The following is a 26,528-nucleotide window of genomic DNA, read 5'->3' as shown; positions in this document are numbered from 1 at the left end:
AGGCCCCAGGGGATGCCCAATTAGAGTCTCATCCTGACTACATGGCGACCACCATGAGCCCCAAATTTCTGTGGTGCATGCATTTTCAGAAAAGCATCTCTTCAGTTTGAAAACGTCCACCTTTGTTCTTTTCAGATTTTATCTGGAGTGAGGCGAGGAAGTGTGCATAGAACACAATGCTGTGACCCTGGCAATTTAGTTACTCCTGTTCCGTTGTTTTAATGAGCATCCAAGTGTGGGTTTTTAATGTCTGCCTAAGGTCCTTGGGGACACACACTCTGCCAGTTTTTCTTTGCACCTCAATGGTGGCACATGTTCATGCATTTATTGAGCACCTTCTGTAGGCTACGGTCTGGGTTACCGTAGCAAATCAAGACAGGCAAGGCTCCTGCTGCGTCACATTAGAGCAAAGGAGGGAAAACGGATACAGGGCCACTTGCTGTAAGTGCAAATAGAGTGAAAAGGGAAGTGGAGGGTGCTTCAGGGGAGCATAATACCGGGCCCTCGCCTGGTCTGAGGTCAAAGGTTTCCCTAAGGAAGTGACATTCAGGCTGAACCCTGAATGATAAGATGGAGCAAGCATGAAACAGGCCCTCTGTAAGTCTTTACAGGATGAGCGAATGAATCAAGGAGCTGCTTCCCTACCCAACAGCTCCATGGCACTAAGTTGAGCATCACAAGCTTTGTCTCTCTGTCCAGGGTCCCACCAGCATTTTCTGTGCGTCCAGGAGCCGTTTCCTTAATCCTGGTCTTCTGCAGTCAAGGCAACTAGAGCGTAATAAAGAATCTTGTGAGAGGACAATGGCCTCTGGAGCCACTAGCAGACCAGTGTTCTACTGAGTGCATAGAATACATATGTACCGGCTGGTAGACATCTGTATCCAGAAATGTCAAGGGCAAGAAGATTCTGGAAGGCTGCCTTCGCACCTTTGAGAATTCCAGTTGGTGGAATCAGCTTGGGGTCAACGGGTCTGACTCCTCACCTGCAAAGCGAGGCAGCTCTTTGGCAGCCAGAGTTCTGGGAGCCACACTCGTGGTCTGTCCCTCTGTTCAGGCCTGGGTCTCCCCATGCTGCTGCTATTTCCTCAACTGCACGACGGGGAGATACTGTGTCTGATAACTTTACCCCAAAGTGATGTTGTAATAAAGATGGCCACGAACGCACTTTGCAAGGTTAAAAAACACAACAAAATGCCTATTGGGGACGCAAGCTATCTATATCTGGTGTTTGCTAGAATGTCAGAGAAAGCGCCGTAATTAAGAGGAGGGGTTGGCTTTCAAGATCTTTTCTGGAATCACCATCGCCTTTACCTCATTATTATTTTATTTTTTTCTAAGATTTTATTTATTTATTCAGGAGAGACACAGAGAGAGAGGAAGAGACACAGGCAGAGGGAGAAGCAGGCTCCCGGTAGGGAGCGCGATGTGTGACTTGATCCCAGGACCCCGGGATCACGCCCTGAGCCAAAGGCAAACGCTCAACCTCTGAGCCACCCAGGCGCTCCCTCATTACAACCATTGGTGGGAGGTATCTGCAATGTCAACAATAATAATAATGACATTAACTGTAATAATATTTATTGAGTAGTTACCGATGAGCCAGGCACTGTCTTTATTGCATGTAAATGCATTGTAGCACTTCTTTCCCACCGCAGCTCGCAGGCTACATCTATTATTAGACACGCTTTACCGATGAGAAGGAACCGAGGCATAGAGAACTCCAGTGACTTGCCCGGAGTTATGCAGCTAGTGGGGTCTGTGTGATCCCAAAGACTTTACTCACTACATATGTGAAATATTTTCAGCTCTTCAGAATAAGAGCTCGGGGTTGCTAAGTGACTAAACATATACAATTAATTATGCCTGCCCTGGAATACAAGAGTGTTAACATTAGCAGAAGTTTATTTTTGCAATTCCTCTGGCCTTCTGGTGTTTCCACATGCCTCCACCCCTTTTCCTAACTGTATTGCTCTCCTGTTGTTTAAAGGGGGAAGGAAAAAAAAATGCAGTTTCAGACTTGTCCAAATAGAAAATGAATCGCATTCACACCAGCCAGCGCCACGGCGAGAGACTGACGTGCAGATGCCAAGCACGTTTGGGGAGAACCTTCTGTTGGCGCAGTGGGAATGTGGGATCTAGGCGCTGTTTTACTACCGAGATCTTAAACGGGGTTCAAGGGTCCTGCTATGACCTCCTCTGTCCCCCATCCCACCTCATTTACTTGGATGTGAAAGAGAGAAAACAACACTTCTACCTTCTTGAGATCGAAACAATAGACCTCGCCTGTGCTACTTTTATTTCCCCACTGGGGAATCTGGGAGCTGACCTGATTGAATTCCACTCGTAGAGGTCATGCTTTGAATTCAAGGCAGAGGAAAAAGCGAAGAAAACATTTTGCAATGATACCCCACCGGGTCCGAGCACACCGGGGCCTCTGGTCGTCCTCCCTGCTTTGTGGCCTGCTGATAAGGATAACGGGGATGACAAGCGGAACATTTCCAGGACAAAGGAAATTCCCTGTTTCATTGTTCTGAGGAAGCCACCGGTCCAGCTCGGGAGAACAGGGGTTCAGGCCCAGAGGCACAGATTTCCCGGCCCGCAGGCTGGAGACGCAGAGTAGGGCTGGTGTAGTGCGGCGGGATGGGGAGCTGCCAAGCGGCTCGCGAGCCCGTCTGTCCCTAATTTCAAGTGGGGCGTGCTGGCGTGGTTGGGAGTCAAGGAAGGGTCACTGCAGTTTATGGGGTTTGCAGGGGGGGTTAGAGAGGCAGGCATCGCAGGTCGGGAGACTCAAAAGCCTGAATCGTACAATGCGGCCCGCTGAAGAATCGCAGAAAAAGCGCCAAGAGATTTAGAGAAGTTGATCTGGTTTTGAGTTTAAATTCTGGACCTCTTTTCCTCCCCACCCCCTCCAAGCCAAAATGTCAGAAAAAGGGCCTGGTTTCCCTTTATGGAGTGCAAAATAAACAGATCTTCAGCAGCGGGAGAGGGGCCCAGTTCCCCAGCCCATAATGCCAGAGCTGGGGGTGGGGGGCCGTGGGGAAAAGCAGTTAGTCTTCTGTCTGCTTAGTATTTGGCATTGACTTTCATTTTCTCCAACCTCTGTTTTCTAGAAGCCTGCCTGTACGGGAAATTCAGGAATAAAAGAGAAGCTGATCTTGGGGGTTTTCTTGCCAGACTTCAAAGGAGGTGGATTTGGGATTTTTGATAGTTCGGAGAGGCATTTGCAAAATTAAAACCGCTTTGGGGAATTGAACCCAGAGACGGAGACCTTCGCTCTTGGGCCCGTCCCAGGGCTCTGGTCCAGTCCGGCTGGAACCCGAGCCCTCTGGGCTCCCTGCGGGCCCCTCCCAGCCCGGGGAGCGCGCCGAGCCCTGGGCACCGCGGGGTCAGCTGTGGTTAGCCTGGCCACAGGGCTCTGCATTCCTTCTGGGCTTTGCTTGGTTTGGGTGGGTGTGACCACGAGTTTACTCTGGAGAAAACTGAGACAAAGAGTCTAAATTGGGCAGGATCTCGAATCTAATGACTTGTTTACAGATCCTGTACTTTTTCCAGGGCAGGGAGGAGGAAGAGGAAAGGGCAAGCTCGTCACTGTGGGCATGGCACATTGTTGTTTTTCATTCTAAGGAGGCAGGATAGTTTCAGAAAGCAGCAGGGCATCTGCCCTGGCAGCCAGCGGGCACAGGGCGCTCTGTATAATTTTCCAAGGTGGGGAGGAAGCCGCGCAGCGGCCTGGGCCTCTGCCACCGGCTGGGCTTCCGGGGAACGTACCGCTCTGGAGAGAATGCCCGACCTGCCACATGAAAGGCCCTGTTTCCTCCTGCTGCAGCTTCGAGCGATGGGGAGAGATTACCTTCCTCACCCCTGCTCCAAGTGCGCCCCAACCCAGAGCACCCGGTGGCGAAGGTGCACCTGCGGCGAGGCTCAGGAAGCGGGGCGGGGCTGGGGCCAGGAGAGAGGAGATTCCCAGGAGGCACCCCCCCTTCCCCACGCACACACCAGAAAAGCAGACTCCCTAAGCTTGTGCCTGGAGGTGGCGTGGATTCAGTGATTGCTCAGCGTCAGGAAGGCCTCCAGAAGAAAGGATACTGCAAGTGGGAAGACTTCTTCCAGCTCCTGGCAGTTCTGCTGGGGCTCAGAGGGGCCCCCTCCCAGACGCATAGGGTCCCCAGGGTTTAATCCCCAAAGGGCAGGTGGTGGGCTGCAGGGGAGCGAGGGAAGAGCCTGCAGCCACAAGCTCCCTTTCCTCCGCACCCCAACCTGTGAGGTGTATATTGCAATTGCCCATCTCGTGATGGGGAGATTGAGGCCCAGAGACCTTAAGTCATTTACTCGAGGCCACACAGCTGCTCGAGGCATCATGCCTCATCTCCTTTGCACCCCATTTATACGGGTCTACAAGGGGAGACAGTCTCTCCCGTGTGCCTGCGCCCCCCGAACTCAGGAGGACGTGGCCCCAGGAGGCCGTCTGCTACCTCTCCTGCACTGTTTCAGTTGGGTGCGGCTGAGTTAAAGTCGTGCAGCCAGAGTGCACCCCAGTCTGTGCATGGGGAGCCCACACCACCATGCATGGAGGGGTCTTGCTATCCAGAAGTCCCCCAATGTTCCCACAGGGGTATCTAAGGTGGTGCCCGGGACCGTGGGGCGGGATGGGAGGGCGATTGTTCCCGGCAGTCTCTGAACAGGGAAGCCCCACAGATCATGGCCCCCCCAGAACACGCTCACTCTAAACCTGTCACTTAAAAACCCTAGGACCTCCCCTAAGTCATTTGACTGCTGAAATGCAGGGGGGCCAGCTATCAGAACTGGAGAAAGAGGAGGCTGCTGGGGAAGACAGGAGTTCTCATCCCAGCCCTGCCGTCAGCTAGATAGGAGGCCCCAAGCAAATCACTTCTCCTGGTCTCAGAGTTCTCATCTGCAGCCCGAGGGACTTACTCCCCATAGGCTTTGGGATACAGAGGCGACCCCCCCACCCCAGCCTGCTGGGGCTCCCCCGGAGCTGGCTGGCTGTGCGAAGCCCGGAGCTGAGCACCACCTGCCCTTCCGCTTCCCACCCGGCTGGAGTCTAACCAATGGGGAGGCTGGGTCTCTGGGAAGGAGGAGGTGGCAGGAGTCCTGTCCACTTGTTTCCGGCACCTGGAGACTAGAACAGAGGCCATTATTTGGACAACTTATTGTTTAGAGATTTTGTGCGTTTGGGTGTATTTTTTACTTTACAAAAAGGGGGCTTGCATATTTTCCAAATTTCAACTGTTCCTCCCTCTCCTGACCAAGCCAGCTCACCGCTCTGCAACGGGCCACACACCCTCGTGCTAGCAACAGATTTCACTGCTTCGCTGCACCCCACGCGGGAGGTAGAGGGTCCGTGAAATGGGAGAAGCGGCGGCACAGCTGAGCTGGGTTGGCCTCAGTGGAAAATCCAGAAGTGCAGATGTTGATCCAAATTGGGCTGAAAAATCTCATGAGATCAGGCTTTCTCGGACTTCCTGCTTTTAGCCGAAGCAATGTGTTCGACACAAACGAACTTTCGGTATTTTGAAATTTCCGCTTCTGATCTCAGAACCTGGAAGTCAAGGGCTTTTGTGAACATTTCCACAAATATTGTCATGGTTATTCTGGAGGCCAGGTCGAACCCAGTAATTACGGAGCTTTGGGACACACCACGACCACAGCAGCCTGCGGGGACAGCGACACTGGAGGGACAGAGGCGCCCTGGCGAGGAACTTGGGAGACAGGCAGGATGGGCCCGATTCTAGCTCGGCCCCTTCTGGCCCTGCGACTTACCCTCTTAGACTCTAAGTTTCCTCATCCGTTAGATGAAGAAAATATACCATTTCATAATACCATGAGGACCAGATGGGGGGTGTGCGTGCTCCATCTGTCCCCTCTTCTCATCTACACGTGTGTGCCGCGTACATCCATGTGTGTGTGTGTGTGTGTGTGTGTGTGTGTGTATCTCTGTGTGCATCTATACAAAGCACCTTTGTGTGTATCTCTTACTTACCTACAACCTGACTAAAGTCCCCCCGGGAGTCTAAGGCAGCCCATTTCTGATAGGTGCACACTTGGGAGTCGCTAACGTCTTCCTGATTAAAGGGTCAAATGGTGCTTTACACAAATCAGCGAGGTCTCTGGGTGCAGGAAGCATGAGCTCTATGGAGAGACCTCAGGCTCTCTCCGGTGACCAGTGAGACTCACACTGGACCTTGGAAGCTGAGCTGCATTCATCACAGCCGCTTCTGCTTCCAGAGCTTCTCCTGCTTCCCTCAAACAAGCCAAAAGTGATGCCAGGTAACAGGTGCCGCAGGGAAGCAAGGTGCTGTTGGAGCACCGCACGGTCACCGGTTGGGAGCAGCAGAGCTGTGCAGGGATGAGAAAGGAGGAGAGATGGAGAGCCAGGGACAGGAGGGAAGGTCCATCAAAATCCACCCAACGCTGAGAGGACTGGCTCCCTTGGTGAGCCGCCACTGCAGACGCCGCCACTTCTTTCCGTTTCTGTGTTGTGGCCTGAAATTTTCTTTTGCTCACTAAAAAGCATGGTGTTTTTTAACGTATTTTTCTTTAAAACGAAGATTTCCAATGGGATACATCAGCTTTGTATGGAATTGAGAAAATACAGTAAAATCACAAGAGAAACATGCCAAAGCACCCGCAGAAGCCCGCCAAGACCAGATTGCACAACCCAGAAACAACCTGTTCTTGTGTTTCCTTCCAGTCTCTTTAATGCAAATATATAGACATATAGGCCTTATTCTTTTAAGAAAGATTTTATTTGTTTATTTGAGAGAGAGAGAGAGCACGCAGGAGAGGGAAGAGCAGATGCCCCACCGAGCAAGAGGCCCAATGCCGGGCTCTGTCCCAGAACCCCAGGATCCTAACTCGAGCCGAAGGCAGACACTTAACTGATGGAGCCACCCAGGCGCCCCTATATATGCTTTATTTTCATATAACCAGAATCATACTGTTTTGCAACCTCATTTTATTCTCTTTTATTACTAAATTATGGATATTTCCTGCATCGTTAAACATTCTTCTACATCACTCCTCCTAATGGATGTGCATTAAATCATTAAATGAGCGTTAAATGCCAGGCTTTAAGTATATGTCACTTTGGTTCCCCCCAGTTTCTGGACCTAGGATGGCATTTTTTTTTAATATTTTATTTATTTATTCATGAAAGCCACAGAAAGAGAGAGGCAGAGACACAGGCAGAGGGAGAAGCAGGCTCCCTGCAGAGAGCCTGACGTGGGACTCGATCCCAGGACCCCAGGATCACGCCCCAGGCGGAAGGCAGATGCTCAACCACTGAGCCACCCAGGCGTTCCTGGGATGGCATTTTGTAACAGGGCTGGACTCTTTTCTTTTTTATTTCAATAACATATTCTTTACAGCCTTTAGAAAAGAAACCCACATGAAATACTGAAAGAGGGATGTTAAAAAAGTCACAGAGTCCCCCTTGAGTCATAAAACCGGAGGCAAGAGAGGCGGGGCCAGCCTGAGCTCACCTCCCTGGCCTCACCCCATGGAAGCCCATGAGACCAGATTACAGGCAAACCCAGGACCTGATCTGATAGCACAAAGACACCCACAACTCTGAATTTCCTGCTGCCACGAGGCCTCTTTTTGCATAGGCTGTTTGACTTACACATACGTGGAAAGCAACTACTAAGAATAGAAGAGTTGCCTCTTTTCTTCCGTTGTCAGACTCCCAGGTATTGCTCAGCCGGTGCGGGGCTGGTGCAGCTGCCTGCCACTCCCCGGGCCCTCCAGCAGCAGGGTCAGCAGGCTCGGCGACAGCAAGAGGCCAGTATGATTCTTTCCCCTGCTCCGTGTGTGGCAGAGGTTGGGAAGGCAGCTTTCTGAGGGCTCTTTGTCCAGCGAGGGAGCGGGACCTCTGCAGGTAGGGGGCCCTCTGGCCACCCCCCTGCGCTTCCCCCGCCACCCGGCCAACGATTTTCTTCTTCTCCAGGCTCCTCTAACCTGAGCTCGCTCAAGCAACCTTGAGAAGCTGGCACCTCCTGGCAACTTTGGTAGAATCTGCTGGGTGCTGACAAGTTTGTGAACAAGCATTCTGTGTGAGCCCCTCAGGACCAGCCCTGTGTTGGCTCCCCCGCCCCGTCCCCCCCCCCCGCCTCCCCTCCCCCCCCCCCCCCCCCCCCCCCCCCGCCCGCATGGTGCCTTGCACAGCTGGGACGGTCAAGCTCTTCACTGATTTCACTGATGCCTTGACTCATGCTGCCATTCATTCATCCCACCGATACGAACTTCGTGCCTCCCATTGCAGGCATTGTATTGGTGGTAACAGTAGGATGGGGAATAAAAACAGACAAGATCCCTGCTGTCCTGAGAGATACGAAGAATAAGAAGGAAGCAACTAGAGTGGAAGAGTGTGTGGTGGGGGGCTCAGGGGAAACACCTGCTGAGTTATAAGAGATCCTTGATGCTCTTCTGTGTGATGTCTGGCATTGGGATGCTGTCCTTAACGTATCTCCAGCCTCTCCGGGCATGGCTCTGAGCTGAAGAGAGACCATTTCTTTGTGCAAGATCAGTTACGGGCAGGGGAGCGAGCCTGGCTCAAGCACACAGCCCCAGAGACCCTTGTGGTCAGGGAATTCCTAAATGAACTCGAACTTTTGGGGGCTGGGATCTGTTTACTCTTGGCACACTGGGATTTCCTGTTTCTAAGAAAATGGGCTTAGATGCTCAGCTGCATTAACCAAACAACATGTTGACGCAAATGAATCTGAAACTTGCCAGCTCCAAATTCTCAAGAAGGTCAGCTTTAAGAAGGAAGGAATTGAATGACGTTCCAGGTCCTGAATTACAAGCCAGGTGACTCAGGCCAGGTATTTATTGGTGGATCTTCTTTCCTAACCTTCTAGCCTAAAACCCCACTAACCAGCTTTAGAGTCAGAGACTCCCTGGGTCATTCTGGACCAGGGAGAAGGTGGGAGGAAGCTTTCCCGTGACCATGGCTAGCCTTAGATGTAGGTGTCCTAGGTAGCTGTAGTGAGAGGTTCTGAAAGATTTGCCCCCAAAAAATTCCATCACCAGTATCCTACCTGCCTGATATGGTCACACTGAGCTCATTTCTTTGAGCCTCCAGGAACCTCATGTCAAAATGCAAAAGCCTCTCGTTGACATGTCTTGAGTGACTCCATTTACCACATGTGCTTAGCATAGCAAGGTCCTGTGAATGTGGCAGGCCTGGCAAGTTTTGACAGGGTGTGGGGAGGCAAGGGGAGAAGTGGAGGAGACTTTATTAAGGGATGCTTTTTAGAGAGGCTCAACCCACAGAGGGGAAGGCACCACGGTGGGCGTGCAGGAGGAGGATGTTCAGACAAGAGGCAGAACAGGCTGCAGATACCAGTTTGCTGATGGTAGACATCAAAAACCCACCTGGCCTACTTAGCTAGTAGGCCTTCACATGGAGCCTTCACCTTCTTATCTATGGTCCTGGGGTGTGAGCCAACTCTGCAGGGAAAGGCCTGCTCAGGCTCCAGGGGAGACAGCTCTCTCTGCTGGGAAGAATTCTATAGTTGTTGTCGTTGTTGTTGTTTTTGTGGGGTTTTTTTTAATCAATATTTGAACCAAGAAACGAGTGGTATGGCTTCCACAGTAAAGTGCAATGATGTGAGTCAAAGGGTGTAAATTATTGGCGATTTATTCCATCACAGAGAGTATAGTCCCTGAGATGTGGCTGATGATTGTTACTTCATCAGCAGCGAGTCAAACGAGGTAAAGTTCTCCTGGGAAAACCCAGAGTCTGGAGAGAGATGCAGAAAGTCAACGTCGGAACATCTAACACAGTCATTCATTTTGTACACTGGTCATGTATCAACTAATGGGAACCGTGGGGGAGTCTCCAGAGAATTGGGAGAAAAAAAATAATATCGGCAGAAAAAAATAATATCCATGACAACTGCCTATGAGTCCAAAACAACAGTGGAGTGAAGAGGACAGAGAAGCAAGTGAGAGATTAGGCAGCTAAAGCAAGAAAACCAAAACAAACAAAATTCAGAAGGAAAGGAAAGGGGCTGTGGGCTTGGGCTAGGGTGGGAAGTCTTCGTGGAGGAAGTACGTTGTGATTCAGGAAGGCTTGTCTTTGCTGGGCCTGCATCTTTGGGTGATAAGAGGCCTGAATAGGTATCTTTATAAATGGTGGAGGCTGCGGAGCAGGGTGGGCGGCAATGGCTACGGTCAATGTTACGGAACTCGTGCATGAGGATATAGACATTTCTATATTTCTAATGGAAATAACAGCACTGCGTTTCTAGCGCCATGTGTGGGCTGAGCGTCGGGCGGTGGCCGCGTGTGGGGCACAAGGAAAGGAGGAGGACAGGTGTGGGAAGACTCTGCTTGAGATTCCAAGGAAGAGATGAATGGAGCCCATTCCTTCTCTCAGTAATTTAGTGATCAAACGTTTACTGAGCACCTACTACCTCTGGGCCAGGTGCAGCCCTGTGAATGCAGTTGTGCAGAGGACAGGGTCGGTGCCTTGGATTAACTCAGAGTTCCCCGAAGGAAACAGGCATAAATGGATGCTCACACACTACAGACCAGAAAGTGCTTTCGAAATATGTGCAAAGCATCCCAGGAAACCAACTGAAGAACAACTAACTCTGCTGGAAAGGGCTGAGGGAGTTGGGGATGGCTTCCCAGGGTGCAGGTATCCACAGGGTTGATTTCTACAATGACCTGGCATTTACCCGACACCACAGTCCAAGGACAGGGAAGAGGCATGAGCGGGAACGTGGGAAAGAGTGTCCCACAAGTTGTGGAGGGAAGCTGGAAAATAGTTTAAAAATTTTTACACCGGACGGTAGAGAATTAGATCTTATGTTGCAGGTGACAGGAACATTATTAGCACATGTTTTTGTGAGACAGGATGACAACCAACATCCCATTCAATTCCAGTGAATAAGCATTGGTAGAGGTCCTCCTCCAAGGCAAAGCACTCGCCGTGCTGGGTAGCTCTATAGGGCATGCAAAGAGGACGCATCCCAAGCCCCCAAGAGAGCCCCCCACCAGCAAATTTGGAGAGAAGCCAGTGGAGACAGAGGGTGAGGAGAAACATGACCACAAACAATTCTGATATAAAACTGGAAAGGCTTCCTTGTTCTCGGAGAGGTGAAAACAAAGGGTTATGGAGGCAGAGAGTCTCCACAGCCCAGATTTGCCTAGGCCCTCTCAGGCCCTAAGCAGGCCTGATCTGGAGGGCCAACCCTCCCTCGTTCCTTGGTCACATGACCACGACCCTCCCTCCAACTTCATCAGGGTCCACAGAGAGCTGTGGGGTTCGAGTCCAGAGGCCAGCATAGAGAAGACACCCAAAAGCCGCCCACAGCGAGCTTGACAGCTCACCGTCCCCACAGGTCTCTGTGCTCTGCCCCGGGGTGGGGGTGGGACTCTAGGCTGTAGCTCTAGGTGTCCCGTTGCTTCAGATAAAAGCTATAATTAGCTGCCACAAGTGCAGTGACGGTGGGAGGGGCCAGGGGAGACCTGAGCGTGAAGTTTTTTGGGGATTCTTTTATTCCTGGCGCCTCTGGTTGCCTCAAGTCCGTGTTCAGCTAAATACAGCTGACCCTTGAGCAGCAGGTGTTTGAACTGCGTGGGCCCGCCTGGCCTGGGATCATTTGCAGTCCAGCAGGGCAAAAGTATTGGCTCTTCCTTGTGATTTTCTCAGGAACGTGGTCTCTTCCCCGGCTGGCTTCGTTGTAAGAACACAGTGTATAATGCATATAACACACAAAATGCGTGCTAACTGCTGTTTGTGTTCTTGGTAAGGTCAAGAGGGGGAGAGCCGAAAGCTAGGGCTGGATTTTCGGTTGGGAGCGGGGTTCCACGCCCCTAAGGTCTGCGTGATTCGCATTATTCGAGGGCCAACTGTACTTATTTTTCACGTGTAGAGTAACCCACTAGGAGAGCCTGCAGTGGATGCCTACAGAATACTCAGAAGCTCAGGCAGGGTCTCCCGGGGTCTCCCTCGCCCTCTCCTGCCCTCTGTCCCCAGCACAAGCGCGTTGTGTGTCCATGCGGGTGGGCATCTAGAAGCAGTACATGGGCCGCTGGCAAGTCGTCTCCAAATAATGACCAGGAATAGTCAGCTCCTCACGTCTCACCTGTGAGCACGGGCTGCCAGGGGCTCCAGGATAAGGAGCACCCTCCAGGGCAGCCACCTAAAGGTGTCCAAGAGCCTTTCACTAACAGAGGCCTGGGCGAGAAGGCGAAGCGAAGACGAGGCTGCCACACGGGCCTTTTGTGCATGCAAGACATGATTTACAGACATCTTTCATCCTTCCTTTTATTCTCTCTCCTTTTCTTTCTCTCTTGCTCTCTATTTGACTGAGTTCTATTTGACTGGTGGTTTCAAAACTAGCAGCTGCAAACTTATGAAGGAAAAAAAACCCAAACCGCAAAACCCTTCTTGTGAAAACTGTGTGTGCCAGTCTAAAAGCGGTAGGCCGTGCGGGAGGAGCGCCTGCGAACGTGTCAGGAAGACAGAAGCAGGGAGTGTGAGGATCACAGCCGTCTAGAGCGGAGGATTACAGCGCCTTCAGGGCGCGCAGGGGTGTAGGGGAAGGGCTGCAGAGGAGTTCGGGAGGAGGGAGGAGCCCTCACAGGCCAGGAAAGCCCTCGGAGGAATGGCTCCCTGCATCAGCTGAGCTGTCTGAAACACTCTGGCTTCCCAAATGCAAATCAGACCAGCTGTTACTACCACATTACTGGTATCTTCCCCCCAGAAGGCCCAGGATCCAGCTTCTACTCCAAGTCCACCGGGGAACTTCTGAAGCACGGAGTAACCCCTGGGTCTGGGTCCCAGCTCCTGCATCAGCCCCAATGTCCCCATCTAACACCCACTCCTACTCACCTATGTACTCACACCCTTCAGACACCACTGATCAAAAAGAAAGATATCTCCCCGCCCCCGCTCCTGTCCCAAACCCCTACTCCATTGCTACTTTCAACCCACAGGTCCATCTAAGGGAGTAGGGAGTAGGAAGGATGTGAGGAGAAATCCTAAGGCCCTTTGAGAGAGAATCAAGTTCCTGTCTGGCCCAAGACTGGAAAAGAAAGTCCTCCAAAGTTTCATTGAGTGTTAGGTCTGGAAGGGAGAATTCTCAGAGTGACATGGAACTGGCCAAAGCTCTTGGTCCTGGGTCTCTTCTTGCCCAAGCTCCTCGCCATCATCTAATCATTGGCCAGCACAAAGAGGGCACTTGAGTTGTTTGGCCAGATGGTTGAGAGCGTTTCCTTGCACGCCGCTGTGGATGGACTGGGCAAGCCGTGCACGGGCCCACAGACCCAGACAAAGGGGGCCCACCCCAACAGGCCCTGTGGACAGCACTCGTTGCCAGGTACCACGGGAAGAGTACAAAAGAGAGGGGCGAGGTAGGGCTCAATGGAGAAGACCCAGGTGGGCTCCAGTTGCAAAAAGAAGGCAGAAGAAATCTAGGTAAATTTGAGTATAAGTATGTGAGGAGAAGCAAAGTTGGTGAAGTGATCAAAACTGGGTGGGGTTAATGAGAGAAAGCTTCAAGGAGGAAGTAAGTTCTGAGTAGAGGTTGAAGGAGGGGAGGGACAACAGGCTGGGGTAGAGGAGGGGGAAGAGGAAGTGTGTCCTGTGGGGGAGGGTGCTTTGTCTTTGGGAAGGGTAATATTGATTGCATGGTGGCCCCGGGAGCTGGGCCATGCTTGAGGTCCTGCCTCCAGGCAGTGTCGTTTGGATACATTTTTAAGGAGGAAGAATAATATTATTTACTAACCGTAGTCACGTGGGGTAGTGGGAAGACTTTGGAAGGGGCCCAGGCTGGCATCAGACAGATCTGAGTTCAGATCTCAGCTCTGCCCCCTGTAAGCTGGGGAGCCTCCCACGCTTCACCTTCCTGAGCTAGCTCAGGAGGAAATGTCTTCTTAGGGCTACGGTGGGATGGAACTGGACGAGGAAAGTCAAGGTGCTCAGTTTTGTACCTGCCGAATAGTAGCTGCTCGATCCATAGTGACCGGGAGGCTATATTCTATTGCTTGCGGATTAGGAAAGCAGCCACAGGATACTGCTCCAAGCCTCCAAGGGCAACAGAATAAGGGATCGTCTCTGCAGCCAGGCCCTGTTTCAGCCCTTCAGTGCAATAAGTCCAGCAAGACCTCAACAGATTGCCGTGCTAGGTGCTAGGTGCTAGGTGCTAGGTGCTAGGTGCTAGGTCTAGGGCCGCAGTCATTTGTTTGCTTGAGAAGCGGGTACGTCCAACCCCGGGTGCTGAGAAATGTCCAACAGCCAACTCTCTGGCTTTGTGCGACGTTCCCGTTTGCATGATGTAGATACCCTGACCAGGGTGTGCCTCTAGCTCGAGAGGTGGGGTCACTGGACGTACAGCTCGGGGGAGAGGTGTGCAGCGAGCACCTGCACACCAATGCAGTGGGGGACCCGCATCCCAGGGGCTGGCCGTGGCCATCGCGGTGCAGGACGGCCCCCCGACGGCCCCGTTGGCTCCCTGATTGTTGGTCAAGTGGAAGGGTGCCGAGGCCAAGCGGCGGAGGAGCAGCATTCCGTCTGTCTTCTCCGTCCTGCGTCGGGCAGAAGTAAAGGTTCCCTCCCGGCACCCACTTCCTCTCGGGACAGTTCCATACTGACTAGCCAGGTCGCTTGCCTCTCAAGCTGAAACAGAACCAAACAGGGGCTCCTGTCGGTGGGCCTTCGGCCGAGCAGCAAGAGGAATAGGCAGAGGCATAGGGGGAGCTAGCGCCGCCCCAGACCCGCTCTTCCCAGCCTGCGCAGGGGCCACGGTTCACCCCTGTGGGCACGGGGGGACGTCGAGGCAGGGCACTTCCCCCCTTTAGGGGGCAGCAGGGTCTGGCTTCATCCTTGCTGGATTATCTGGCAGGGGCTGTCACAGACTCGTGGGTGCCAGATCCAGAGAGGTCTTAGGAATTGTGGGTGAGCCCCCTTGCCGCCCAGGGGAGGGTCCTGGGGGACAGCCCCCCCCCCCCCAAGCTGTGTCAGATCTAGAACCGGACTTCCCTTTCTTGGCTGGACGGTTCTCCTGAAAGCTGATGCTCTTACACATTTCTCACATCATCACGTCTGCAATTCCTGTGGCCCCTGTGAGTGTGAGGTCCCTCAGGCCAGCCGTGTGCCTTTCCTTTCTGGAGAATTGCTCACAGGTGCTCCGCACGGCGCCGGGCAGACGTGGGGGGCGAGCGGATAACGCAGATCTGCTCCTGTTTGTGGCGAAGGGAATGATGGCAGGAGTAGTGGGAAGAGGAGCGGAAGAGTCAGGGTGGGCCTTCCAGCAAATCCCATCTCGGGAATCCGTTCCCTCCTTCAGTTACAGGGGGTACGTCCTTTTCCGTCCCCCAGTTTTACACGCGCGGGCATCACCAACTTTTCTGGAAGAGGAGGGCACCCCGCCTTCCTCACATCATGCTCCGGGGGATCGGAAAGCATGGCAATCCAACCTCATTGGGCTAGCCCCCTGGCTCGGGGTGGGGGGCGAAGTGACAGGAACCCACAGCTCTCCACCAGCTCGACTCCAGCCCCCCAGAGAATGTGCCCTTCTGCGGGGGGCGGTCTGGTTCAAGGAGGTGACACCCACGTTGAGCCCTCACGCTGCCAACGGAGTGGGGCTCGCACCGGCCTCGGTTCCTGGAGAGCTTGCTCGGCCTCTGCGTGAATCTTAACCCTAAAGACGGGATCGCAGTCGAGTTTCATCTGCAGGGAGCACCTCTGCCTTGCGACCCTACAGACGAGGACGCTAGGGTCCCCGGGCCAGGCTCTGCCGAGAGAATCTGTTGTGCAGCGTTTAAAAGGAAAAATGTAGGGGCTCCTGGGGGGCTCAGTGGCTGAGCGTCTGCCTTTGGCTCAGGTCGTGACCCCGGGGTCCTGGGATCGAGTTCCGCATCGGGCTCCCTGTAGCCAGCCTGCTTCTCCCTCTCTGTCTCTGCCTCTCTCAGTGTCTCTCATGAAAAAATCAATCAATCAAAAAAAAAAAAAAAGTAGAAGGAGGAGACTAATGGAGTTACAGGGTGAGATCATTATATTTATAAACAATGAGCCCGTGCTAGCATTTCAGGTGTCCTGATTTATCTCGCAGGTGGGAGGGAAGAGCTGCTGGCAACCTTTCACTCAGGGCCCTGAGTTTTGGAACAGGATTTCCTCTGCAAGTTGCCGAAGATCAGATAAAAGTCTTAATCTCAGGCACACATAGCCGCAGGCTTTGGCCTCTGCCACTGTGTGCTCCGCTTTCAATAAGAGACTGAACAATGGTTTGGGACTGGGGCAGCGAAGGAGGTGGGAGAGGAAAGGAGCAGGCCGGAGGTGGAGGGGCTTCCAGGGGCGACCTGCCTTCGCCAGAGGCTGCCAGTGCCGGGCTCAGGGCACCCCGGGTCCCTTTTACTGCCTTTGGCCTCCTTGTGCCGAGGAGAAAGCATCAAAACAGACTCCAATACCTACGCCTCCGCCCCCACTTTAGATCTCTGCTTCTTGAGCTGGGTCCTCGTGAACCAGCGTCCCAGGCCTTGGCCTGGGGGAGTGCTGGGGGGTGGGGGGTGGACCGCGAGGAGGAGGAAACGTTGAAACTGCCCTCCAGATTGTTTGTGCCTATTTTTTCACAATGCATCATACGACTGTAACGTCTTTTCAGAATAGGAAGGGCCAAGACCACATTTATGAAGTGGCACTCGCTTAGAGGCTGCTCAGAGGGACGGGAGTGAGCCAAGCCCCCGAGCAGTTGCAGCCTCAGAGTAACAGTCTGTTGGTGTTGAATGAGGTGCCAACTGAGTCAGCACAAGGCGAGGGCCTTGAAATCGGGGTCCGTGCTCCCCAGGATTCTGCTCTGCAGCTCCCCCCCCCCCCCCCCCCCCCCCCCCCGGTGCATATCCTTACTACCCCAGCCCCGACTGCCAGTGGAGCATGTACTCCGTCACATGGGTACTAGGCTCACCGCTTTTACCTGGATTCTCTCCTCTCCTGCTCACAACCTCACTATTCCCATTGTACAGATGCAAACCGAAACCGGAGTCTCAGAGCCCTTTCCTAACTTGCCCCCAGGTCACCTAAGCAGGCACAAGTTAGATCAAAGCACTGAGGCCCAGCTTGGCTTTTGTGAGACCAGCATTTCAATGACCTGCTGCTCCTAAGGCAGGGGGTACAGGGTGGGTCAGAGCTGCTGAAGCCTGGCCCTGGCTCCAGAACATGCATTTCAGTCTAGAATTCCAGAAGTAAACTGGGCGCTGGGAGGAAGTCACATCCAAAGCGGTGAAGAAGGAAAGAGCTGGAATGAGGATGCTTTTCCCTTTCCTTCTGGCTTCTCTTGTTTGAGGACAGAGGTGGTCTGCGGTGCTGGGCCCTGCGAGCCGGGCGCCCACAGCCTTTCTGTTGGCTCTGCCCTGGCAGGATCCGGGGGAGCTGGACCAAGGGCCATGTGAGGGCCATACTGGGAAGGGATGGACTTCTTTATTTGCCTGGAGAATGGAAGGCGGAGGTGGGGGGAGCAAAGTCTAATTAATGCGTTTCAGGGGAAACTCAATCTACGGAATGAATGATTTTCCCAGATGGGTTGTATTCAGAGGCTCATGAAAATCCTGCATTTTTCCATTGCTGTTTCCCATCCTTTCCGAGCCTTGGCTGAATGGATCCGGAAATCCTTTGGAAAAGAAAATGCACTGGTCCGTTCACCTTGAAAAGGCCTAATGTCCCTCTTCCTTCTCAGGTGGACTGATTAATTTTACAAGCACCTCAGGAGGCCCTGCGGAAAAGGCAGATGCCATGTCCTCTCCCGCTGAAAAAGTTCATAATAATCTGTGCAAAACAGCACCTTTGGATAAACACAATGTGGCTATATATATACCCCTGGCCGTTTCCTGTTGCTCTTGTAGCTTGTGCAGACTCAAAGGTAGGGTGAGGCTGTGACCATAAGCCACACGGTGACATGTACATTAGCCATGCCCTCTGCTTCCTGTGCAGCAGACAGCCCGGGCTGCCCAGGGGGATGGAGCCCCCGAGAGCTGCCTGGGGATGTCTCCGAGCCGTGGTGCTCTCCCCTCTGGGTACAGATTCCCCGAGCTGCAGCCCGACGCCCGTGAGAAAAACACCAACGAGCCAGCCAGCATGCGTGTCCAACGGTCTGCTTGTGTAACTTTTGCACCACAAAACAACAGGTCAAGTCAGAAAGGGTGGTTAACAAACTGAGCCATCCTTTTTCTGTTAAAGGGCCAGCGTCGGTAACATACTTAAGTCACTTTGGCAGAACCCATGGGTCGCGGCCGGCCACGTGCTAGAAACCCACAGTGCCAGAAATAGTAACCATGATTCGAACTTCAGAATCACCTCTCATTTCGGGATTTCAAGCTGCTCACGGAGACAGCTCATGGTGTAGTCTTGGAGCAGCTGGTGGGACACCCACTTCACTAAGCGGCGCAGCCAGGCCCCCAAACGTGCAGGGGCTTATCCCAAAACCTAGAGTAAGTCATAAGAAACCAGAATAAAGGTCTCAGGGGCCCTCCTTTCTCCCCACCCAGCCAGAGGTCAGCCTGGTAACCTGCCACAGCCTCCTCCTGTGGGAGATGGAGCCGCAACCTTGCACCATTTAGAGGCTTTTCAGGAAACTCTGATGTGCAGATGGAGCCACTGGGAGTCTCCATTACCGGGGCCCACCTGTTCTTCGTGATTCGCAGAGTTAAAAGTCTGTAATGCACTCAGGCAACAAATATTTATTGGGTGCTTACTGCGGGCCAGGCATTGGTGCTAAGCCCTGGCTTCGAGGCTGAACTGGTGAGAGCAGACACCCTGCCCTCAGTTGGGTCTAGCAAGGTGAGACCTTCATGACACTTTTGCACAAATGAATATGTAAGCAGAAATGTGGCAGGGACAAGAAGAAAAAGTAGAGTGTCCTGAAAAAAAAGAACTCCAGGCCGGATATCATTTGGATGGGGCGAGTCACAGAAAGCACCTGTGAAGATGTGATATTTCCACATAAATGATGAAGATGGGAGGAAGGAGTATGCAACATTGCTTCCAACGCATAACTGAAGCAAGTTATGATTCTAAGAAGCAACTAGTTCCAAAAAAAAATAAAAAAAGGTCTTGAGCTTTTTTTTTTTTTTTTTTTTTTTTTTTTTTTTTTGAGCTGCCTTGGGCTCACTTCCCTCTTGCAATAGTTTGGGTGGTCTGTGGCAGGAAGAGAGAAGAAGAGTGAGCCCTGGGGAGGTAAGGTCCTCCGATGAATGACAGGTGGTAAAGGCACAATTAGGGCATTTCATTGCTTCCAAAGTATGCCTGAGGGATGTTCAGAGGTGCTTTATGCAACCAGATTCTGGGTTCAAAACAGTGTGGGAAACTCTGGGTTATGGAAACATACAAAAACCCTCAGGATTTACCAGAACCTCGCATCTGCTACTAGCTAACATATATCCTGAGCCCCCAAGCAAAGAAGAGGAATGACATCCTTCTGCAGCATCTTCCAAACAGATGTGATGGTGGAAGTTTCTTTTACTGAGCACCTCACATAGGTTCTGACGCTTGCATCTGCCTAAGACTCACTTGGGGCGTGTAAAGAGTACTGGTTCCTGGGCTCGGCTCTGAGATCCTAATTCACCAGGTCTAGCATGGTATCAGGAAGTTTTTATTTTTTGAATTAAAATACCCTCCGTCCAGGAACCATGCTTCAAGAAAAAACGAAGCAGGCTGGGAACCTGCGAACCTGAGAAGCATCTCAAGCAGCTCTACTCATTTCCCCGGCAAGCTTTTCCTGTCTTCCCCTCATTCCTGTTAACCTGGTTGGTGCTGAGCGAACAGACTCGTTGCTTATCTAGAAGAAGACAAAAAAAAAAAAAAAAGTCACAAAAACAACAATAAAAATAATAAGCAAAGTGAGTCACAGACCACAACTCCGTCTAGAATCTGTTCGGTGTCTCACGTCCACCTACAAAGACCAATGCTTGTCCTTGGGACCCGTTGGCAGGAACATCATGTATGGTGGAAACTCAAAAATCCCTGACACCGTGCAAATGCAGGATCCAGCAGAAAGTTTTCTGACATGCCCATCTGTCTTAGCCTAATTAGCCCTGTCTCTTTGGCAGCCTCCTGTCCTTTCAAATGGAACAAAAGTACCCAGAAAGACACATCTTGGTGCATTCATATGCAAAGAAGTTTGTATCTTATTTTCTCTCCCTCTCCTCCAGGCCCATCAGAATGAAAAAGCCTGGAGGAACAGGCTCTTTACAGAGAGGCGTTGGCTCCCACAAGCTCCTCCTATGTGGGGTTGCAGTCAGCATAGTGGGGGGGGTGATAGGGGGCGAGCCTAGGATTGCTATTGGAGCTGGCTGTTGAGACAGCCTGGGCTCAGATTACTCTTACTTATGCCCCAGCAGCCCCCCCCCCCCACCCAGAGCTCCGTGCTCCCCTCTGCAGACAGAAGACACCTCTGCAGTCACACACCAAAAGAATTCGTAATACCAGTCTGCCAGAGATCTGCCCGGGTTACGGACAGACAGGACGTGAGGAGGCTATATAACAAGGAGAATGTGAGAAAAAAAAAAAAAATAGCATTCTCCTGCACGCTAAAGCAGCCCAGCCTTGCCCTTCTCGGAACATTCTTCAGCCAAAACAGAGTCCTTGTGCCCAGGCGCAGAGACTGGGATTTTTGCAAATGGCAGGTCAGGGGGGCGAGTGTTGGGCAAGCATATATAGGTGCACAGTTCAACCTGTTCAAAGTTGAGGGTGACTGTCACTGAAACCAGGATGAGAGGAAGAAATGGGTGACATTTCTCCAGCGATAACTACAGATGGAATGCGTTTGTCCTGCTAGCCACGAGGTCTGCATCTTGGTGTGTTTTGCTTGGTTTGCACTAATGCTCCGGCTGGTGGTCATTTGCTCTCGGTGGCCAGTTTCATTTCCTGGTTTTGAGAAAATGGCAGTGAGGCCTGTTGCCTGGGCATGCTGTGTCACTGAAGGAAGTGTGCAGTTGTAAAATGTCAAAGCCAGCAGCCTCATGCCCAGGGCATGCCATCAATCAGCAAGTGTCTCTGGACCCCTAATGAGCCCACCACAAGTTAAAATGGTAGCTAACAGATAAAGATCTCGCCTTAGAACTGCCTAGAGTCTAACCAAGGGGGCAAGATCAAAAGACAAAGAAAAATGGCATCAATATGAAAAACAAACTGTACTCACTGCCTCTGCATTCCGGGGCAAAGAGTTGCATTAGAGAAAGGGTGGCCCCATGGAAGAGGCTGGGTATCTGGAGTCCAGGGGCCTGGGCTTGCATTCTTCTACTTAGCAGCCTTGTGACCAGGAATGAGGTCTTACCCTTGCAGAACCTTCCTTTCTTCACCAGCAAAATGGGGAAGGCGAATAATACTACCTACTTCCCCATTAATCATGGCGATTAAGTAAGATTATAGGTGTGAGAAGTCTCCTGTTAAGATTAATGTCCGAAACTGTAAAGCAGTCCAACAATCTCAGTTACTATTATTGTGATTATTGCTATAATCACAGTATGGAAGGAAATAAATCTGGAAGATACATCTTCTGCCATTATTAAAAAAAAAGAGGGGCATCTGGGTGATGTGGTTGTTTGAAGGTCCATCCAGTTCTTGGTTTTGGCTCAGGTCGTGATCTCAGGGGTCATGAGATCAAGCTGTGTGTTGGGCTCCACTCTGAGCTCAGTGTCCACTTCGGATTCCCTCTCTCTCCCTCTCCCTCTCCCTTTGCCCTTCCCACTAGTGTGGCACCCCCCCCCCCCCTAAAATAAATAAATAAATCTTTAAAAAAAAGAGAGAAAGAGACAGAGGCTGAGTGGACTTTGTTCTGGTCCCTTGTTATATACTTAAATTCCTATAATAATGTAAAGGTAATTAATAATGGTTATCACTTGTATTGAAGGATTTAAGGTAAACTTATTTCGAAGATTTGGTGAAATCCAAGATAATGAAGTACTTCTTAAGATACCATTTGGTTTTCATTTTTCGGGAGCTGACCTCTGATTTAGGAGAACTCTGTGAATGTGTCGGCGGTGCAATTCCTTGACAGATCAGTTTGATGGCTAAGAAATAATCATAGTAGGCATCAGTATTATTAGGCCTCTAGATAAGATAGGCAAATAAAAGGTCACGTGATAACACCTGTGTGATGGTGATTTACTCCATAGTTGAATGCACCAGGGGCCTGAATTTGGCTGTATTTGGGGAATAAAGTGTGAAGTGCTTCTGAATTTCATAGGTCTTTCTGAGCCATCTCTACCCTTACATGACAGGTCCCCTTGGAAATTCCTCTGATTCCTGCAAGTAGATAATAGTATTAAGAATGAGATGTTTTTAAAATTCTCCTCTGAGGGTCTCGTGTGCTGGTCTGAGAAACTGGTTAACCGGACTCTCAAGGGAGGACCTTGGAAGGAATAGGACAAAGGACAATTGAAACAAGCAGCTGGAAATGGGGAGCAGTTGATCCTGAAGTTCTTTAGTGCTAATACCTCCATCTGGTATCCAGAGGCCAAATCTCAGTTCCTCGGGCACGACCAAGGAGGCTATCTATTTGGTTTAGCATTGAGACCTTACCACTTGAAACCTTCACCGGCCCCACTAAACAGGAAATGCAAGCTGCTTGAGCTTAACATGCAACCACTCCTCGGGTACCCAACCCCCACTCCTGCCCAGCGTGAGTATATTGTTCTTCCTTTCCATTATGATGAGCTGCACACATTCATTTAATATGTGCAGGCTGGGCAGTTAGAAATTGTTAGAAAAAGAAGGCATGGTAATAATTCTTACACTCAGGAGACCTCCAACCAAAGCAGTGGGATGAGTTGATAAGCTGCAGCTTTTGATGGTGACATTAGCACTCTGGCTTCTGAAATCCTTAAGATATGAACCTGTAGCCATCTCATGCTTGCAATTCTAATTGTTGGCTTGATATCTGGACCCCCTTTGTCACTTGAGCAACTTAGAGAATGTGGGAACCTGGAGGGCTCTTGTGACATGCACCCATTTCAGACACACCCAAGACATGCCAGGTGCAGATAAAAATCTCCACTGTAGCTAAAACATCTAAAAACAGAGCTTATGGCTAATGGTCTATCAATAAACCAGGTTGTTCACTGGCTCTCCAAAGCAAATGTTTATCAAATACTGTGAAAACTAGAAAGAATGGTTATTTTTTTGATTCTGGAAGAGACAAACAGCTACCTTGTTGTCTATATGCATACTTTCTGCTATCTTACTATTTGCATAAGTTACATATTTATGGTGCAATATTTAGTAGTTTTCAAGATGCATTGTAATTTGTGGGTATTTGTGCGTATGCAGGTGTGTGTGAGGGACCATGAAAAAGACTAAGATGTCTCCCCAATGGGGAGAAGAACCTGACTCAGCACCCCAACCAGTCTAGGCCTCAGTCTGTGTTACAAAGGATGGTACTAAGCAGATGATGATACTGAGCCTTCCTCTCCATGCATCAAGCAGGCATTTTCTGAAGGATCTGTAAGTGTATTTAAAGGAGTATGGGTATCTTCCTGAGCTCAAGGGGCATGGTTCTCCAGTAGATTTAACACTTAAATGCACAAGAACTTCTGAAGACCCCTTTCAAATTGAGTTTGTTAAATCCAGCTGGCTTTGTAGCAATGATGGTGTGGGAAGGGTCCCTCTCTGGGAGCAGGAGAAAGGCCTCTCGATAGAAAACAGAAAGAGTGAGACCTGGAAGGCTAGTACAGCTCTTGCCCCTCATCTGTAAAATGAGGCTATACTCTTTGACCTACCTCGGAGTGTTATCTTCAGGACCATGCTAACTGGGAGCTGAAAAAAAACAGAACACACAGCACCAAGTAAGGTATTCCTGAATGAGACTCCTAGGAGAGACGCCAGGGGGACATGTTTCACGTCTCTCTAGATGGCCTCCAGCACACACACCTGAGCACCGGCCATCCACAATGCGGCGTCTCTCCGACGTCAGTGAATTCTACAACTCGAATGAGCCCTCTCAACCATGACCTCCACCATGAACACGATGTTCTTTTTTTAAACATGCCTTTTAAAATCGATTTTTAACTAAATGAATAACACATGAATACATTATTTTAACAAATTCAAATAGAGATTAAAGTAAGAGCCACCTTGCTTCACCATACACCCCCCTCCTCACCCCAAGTCTTACTCCCCATCCTACATGTGGCCAGTGAGGGTTTGTTGAGGTTCCTGGGACAGAGCATGTGGATGATGTATCACCTTTTCTCTCAGGAAATGATCTTTCATGCTGAATTCCAGTCACTTCTGCTCTAGTGTTACTGGGGAGGGTTTACTTTCTATCCCACGGCAGATGGCCAATATTATATATGTAGTATGGAAGGCTTGGCAATAAGGAGCAGAGTGTCTCAGGAGAAACTTGTGTGGAGATAGCTTGCTGTCTTTAGGGACATGAAGAGCCATCGATAGTTCCCTGAGCTGAAGACTCCCCCATTAGCCGTAGAACTTTGGATGTGGAAGAGATAAGTGTGGCCAGCTTCTACCCTTGAGCTTTCCATCCTAGTCTCCCAACAGTTTACCCTTAAACTGTCACTATGGTCATGTAATTTTTAGAGAGCGTGCTCCTGGGGGAGCAAACACTCCCCATGCTTCCCTCACCTTCCCTCACCCTTCTGCCTTACATACCATCTATCCCACTCCTTCATTTTATGGAAAGGAAAATGGAAAATCAGAGAAGTAATCCTTCCTTAAGAGCCCATGGCTGGTCAGTGGTAGAGCAAAAAACCAGAGCTCAGGATCCCTTGTTCCTGTTGCCCTGCTCTTTCTACCCTGTACCACTTCGCATTAGCCTCTTGCTCATATCCCCTACTAAGAAATCAGGTATAAACAACACTCTGACATATAAGACAGGCAAGTCTCTGCCTTTTTTGCCTCACTCAGGTGCTTCAAAGCTTGGGGCCTCTCGCTATCTCAGTTCATCCCCAGCCACCCAAGCTTTCCAAATGCTTCTAGGAGGGGTAACCAAGTTCAAGGCCATTTCGATTTCTGGGTATTAGTCTACCTGCTGAGCCTCTGCATGGGCTAGAATGAATGGAAAAATCTGGCTCGTACTCCTGGAACCCCCACTTCAAGCTGTGTGACACTGGACAAATCACATAACCTGGCTCAGGCTCAGTTTCTGTATGTGTGCACCGTTGGGCCTACCTTAGGGTATCGTTATGAAGGCCAGATAACACAACAGCAGTGAAAACATTATAGGAAAGAAAATGCTAGGGGCAAATTGTCCTTGTTGTCAACGCTTGGCTCATCCTCTTGTGTCTGGGACTGAAAATAGCTCCTCTGTTGACGTCGGAACAACAACAACAACAACAAAAAAATTGAACAAAGTGAAGATGCAGGGCTGTGTTTCTACTCTGGAGTCCCCTGTATTATAGTATCTACGTTGGGCTTTCCAGTGTGTAGGTCAAAACAAAACAAAACAAAAAAGAAGAAGAAAAAGCAGCAGCAAATACTGCTGGGTTTTGCATTTTCCCTTCTGTTTTCTGATTAGAGTCTCTATGGCCTGTGAGCGCAGAGAGAACCTCAAAAGATTGTGTTTGCTGCAGATAAGCACCAAACTTGATGTTTATCAGCACTTATCTCCTGCAAACTCACTCTCTGGAGGCTTCAAAGACCAGGGAGATCTCTGAGCCTGCTTCTGAGGAGAGGCAAGCTCCTGCAGGGCTCAGCAGCAGGTGTGGTCCAAGAGCCCATGCTCCATCCCTAGGAACATGGTTCTCTTGTTCCTCTCCATGCAAAAGAAGGAAGCAGAAGGTTTACTCAATGCCTGGGGATGGGTAGTGGGGTAAAGGGAGCAGCAGAAAAAAAAAGGGGGGGGGGAGTGTTTTGAAACCAGAAGGGCTGAGAAAGGAGGCAAAGTGGGGGAGGGGAAGACAGGCTGCCTACCTACCTACCCAGGGTCCCCCACCCTTCCCCATCTCGGGACTTCATCTGCCTCACAAACCCATCCCGCCTTCAAAAGGTGTTTGAATTCCCTTCATGCTCCCAGCTCACCTTCCCCGAGCATCTTTGGGTGCGCCCACGAGTCTGCATTCAGAGGGATTGTTGGCAGAGAGTGGGACAGTGGGAGGGGGAGGCTGTGGGGGGGGGGTGATGGGGGAGCCAGCATTTTATTAGGCTGTTGAATTTGATTTATTAGGGGGGAAAAATCCTTCGCTTGCTTGCCACACAGGTTATTCTCAAAGTGAAAACTCTATTTTACTTTGAAAAAAAAAAGCAGTGCAAGTGCCTACAGTTATGAATGGAGCTCTTTGTTACCTTCCAGATCGACAAGACAGACTGTTTGGTTCATGTCTGTGCACTAGCAAAGGAGTGTGGGGGCCTGGGAGACAGATGTGGCCTTAATTGCATGGAAATATTAGAAGATCGTTAAGCCATTTTGACAGGATTTTCCTCTTGCTGCAGGAGCAAAGGGCCACGTCTGAGCTGCATCAGGTCTGGCCAGACCCTCCAGCTGGGCCTCTTGTGCCCACGTGTGAGGGACACATGGGCCCTGATTCACTGGCCCCAATGTTAGAAGGAG

At 50.9% G+C, this 26,528-nt stretch overlaps 1 protein-coding gene across 4 annotated transcripts in view; it reads left to right on the top strand.

Annotated features, from left to right (window-relative positions):
• FLI1 (Fli-1 proto-oncogene, ETS transcription factor) overlaps nucleotides 1-26,528 on the top strand; it is a 122,756-nt gene that overhangs the window by 27,200 nt on the left and 69,028 nt on the right. Inside the window, exon 1 of one of the 4 annotated variants that reach the window (XM_038535663.1) lies at nucleotides 8,337-8,843. The exons of the other annotated variants lie outside the window; for them this stretch is intronic. Coding sequence (XP_038391591.1) covers nucleotides 8,799-8,843 — 45 coding nt within the window. The 5' untranslated portion in view covers nucleotides 8,337-8,798. Of the gene's footprint in view, nucleotides 1-8,336; nucleotides 8,844-26,528 lie in introns of those variants that run through there. 4 annotated transcript variants of the gene reach the window in all.

Source organism: Canis lupus, chromosome 5, assembly GCF_011100685.1.
Source record: "Canis lupus familiaris isolate Mischka breed German Shepherd chromosome 5, alternate assembly UU_Cfam_GSD_1.0, whole genome shotgun sequence".
Classification (NCBI taxonomy): Eukaryota; Metazoa; Chordata; class Mammalia; order Carnivora; family Canidae; genus Canis; species Canis lupus.
The sequence above is the reverse complement of the archived record's forward strand: the minus strand, read 5'-3'. Positions and strand labels throughout refer to the sequence as shown.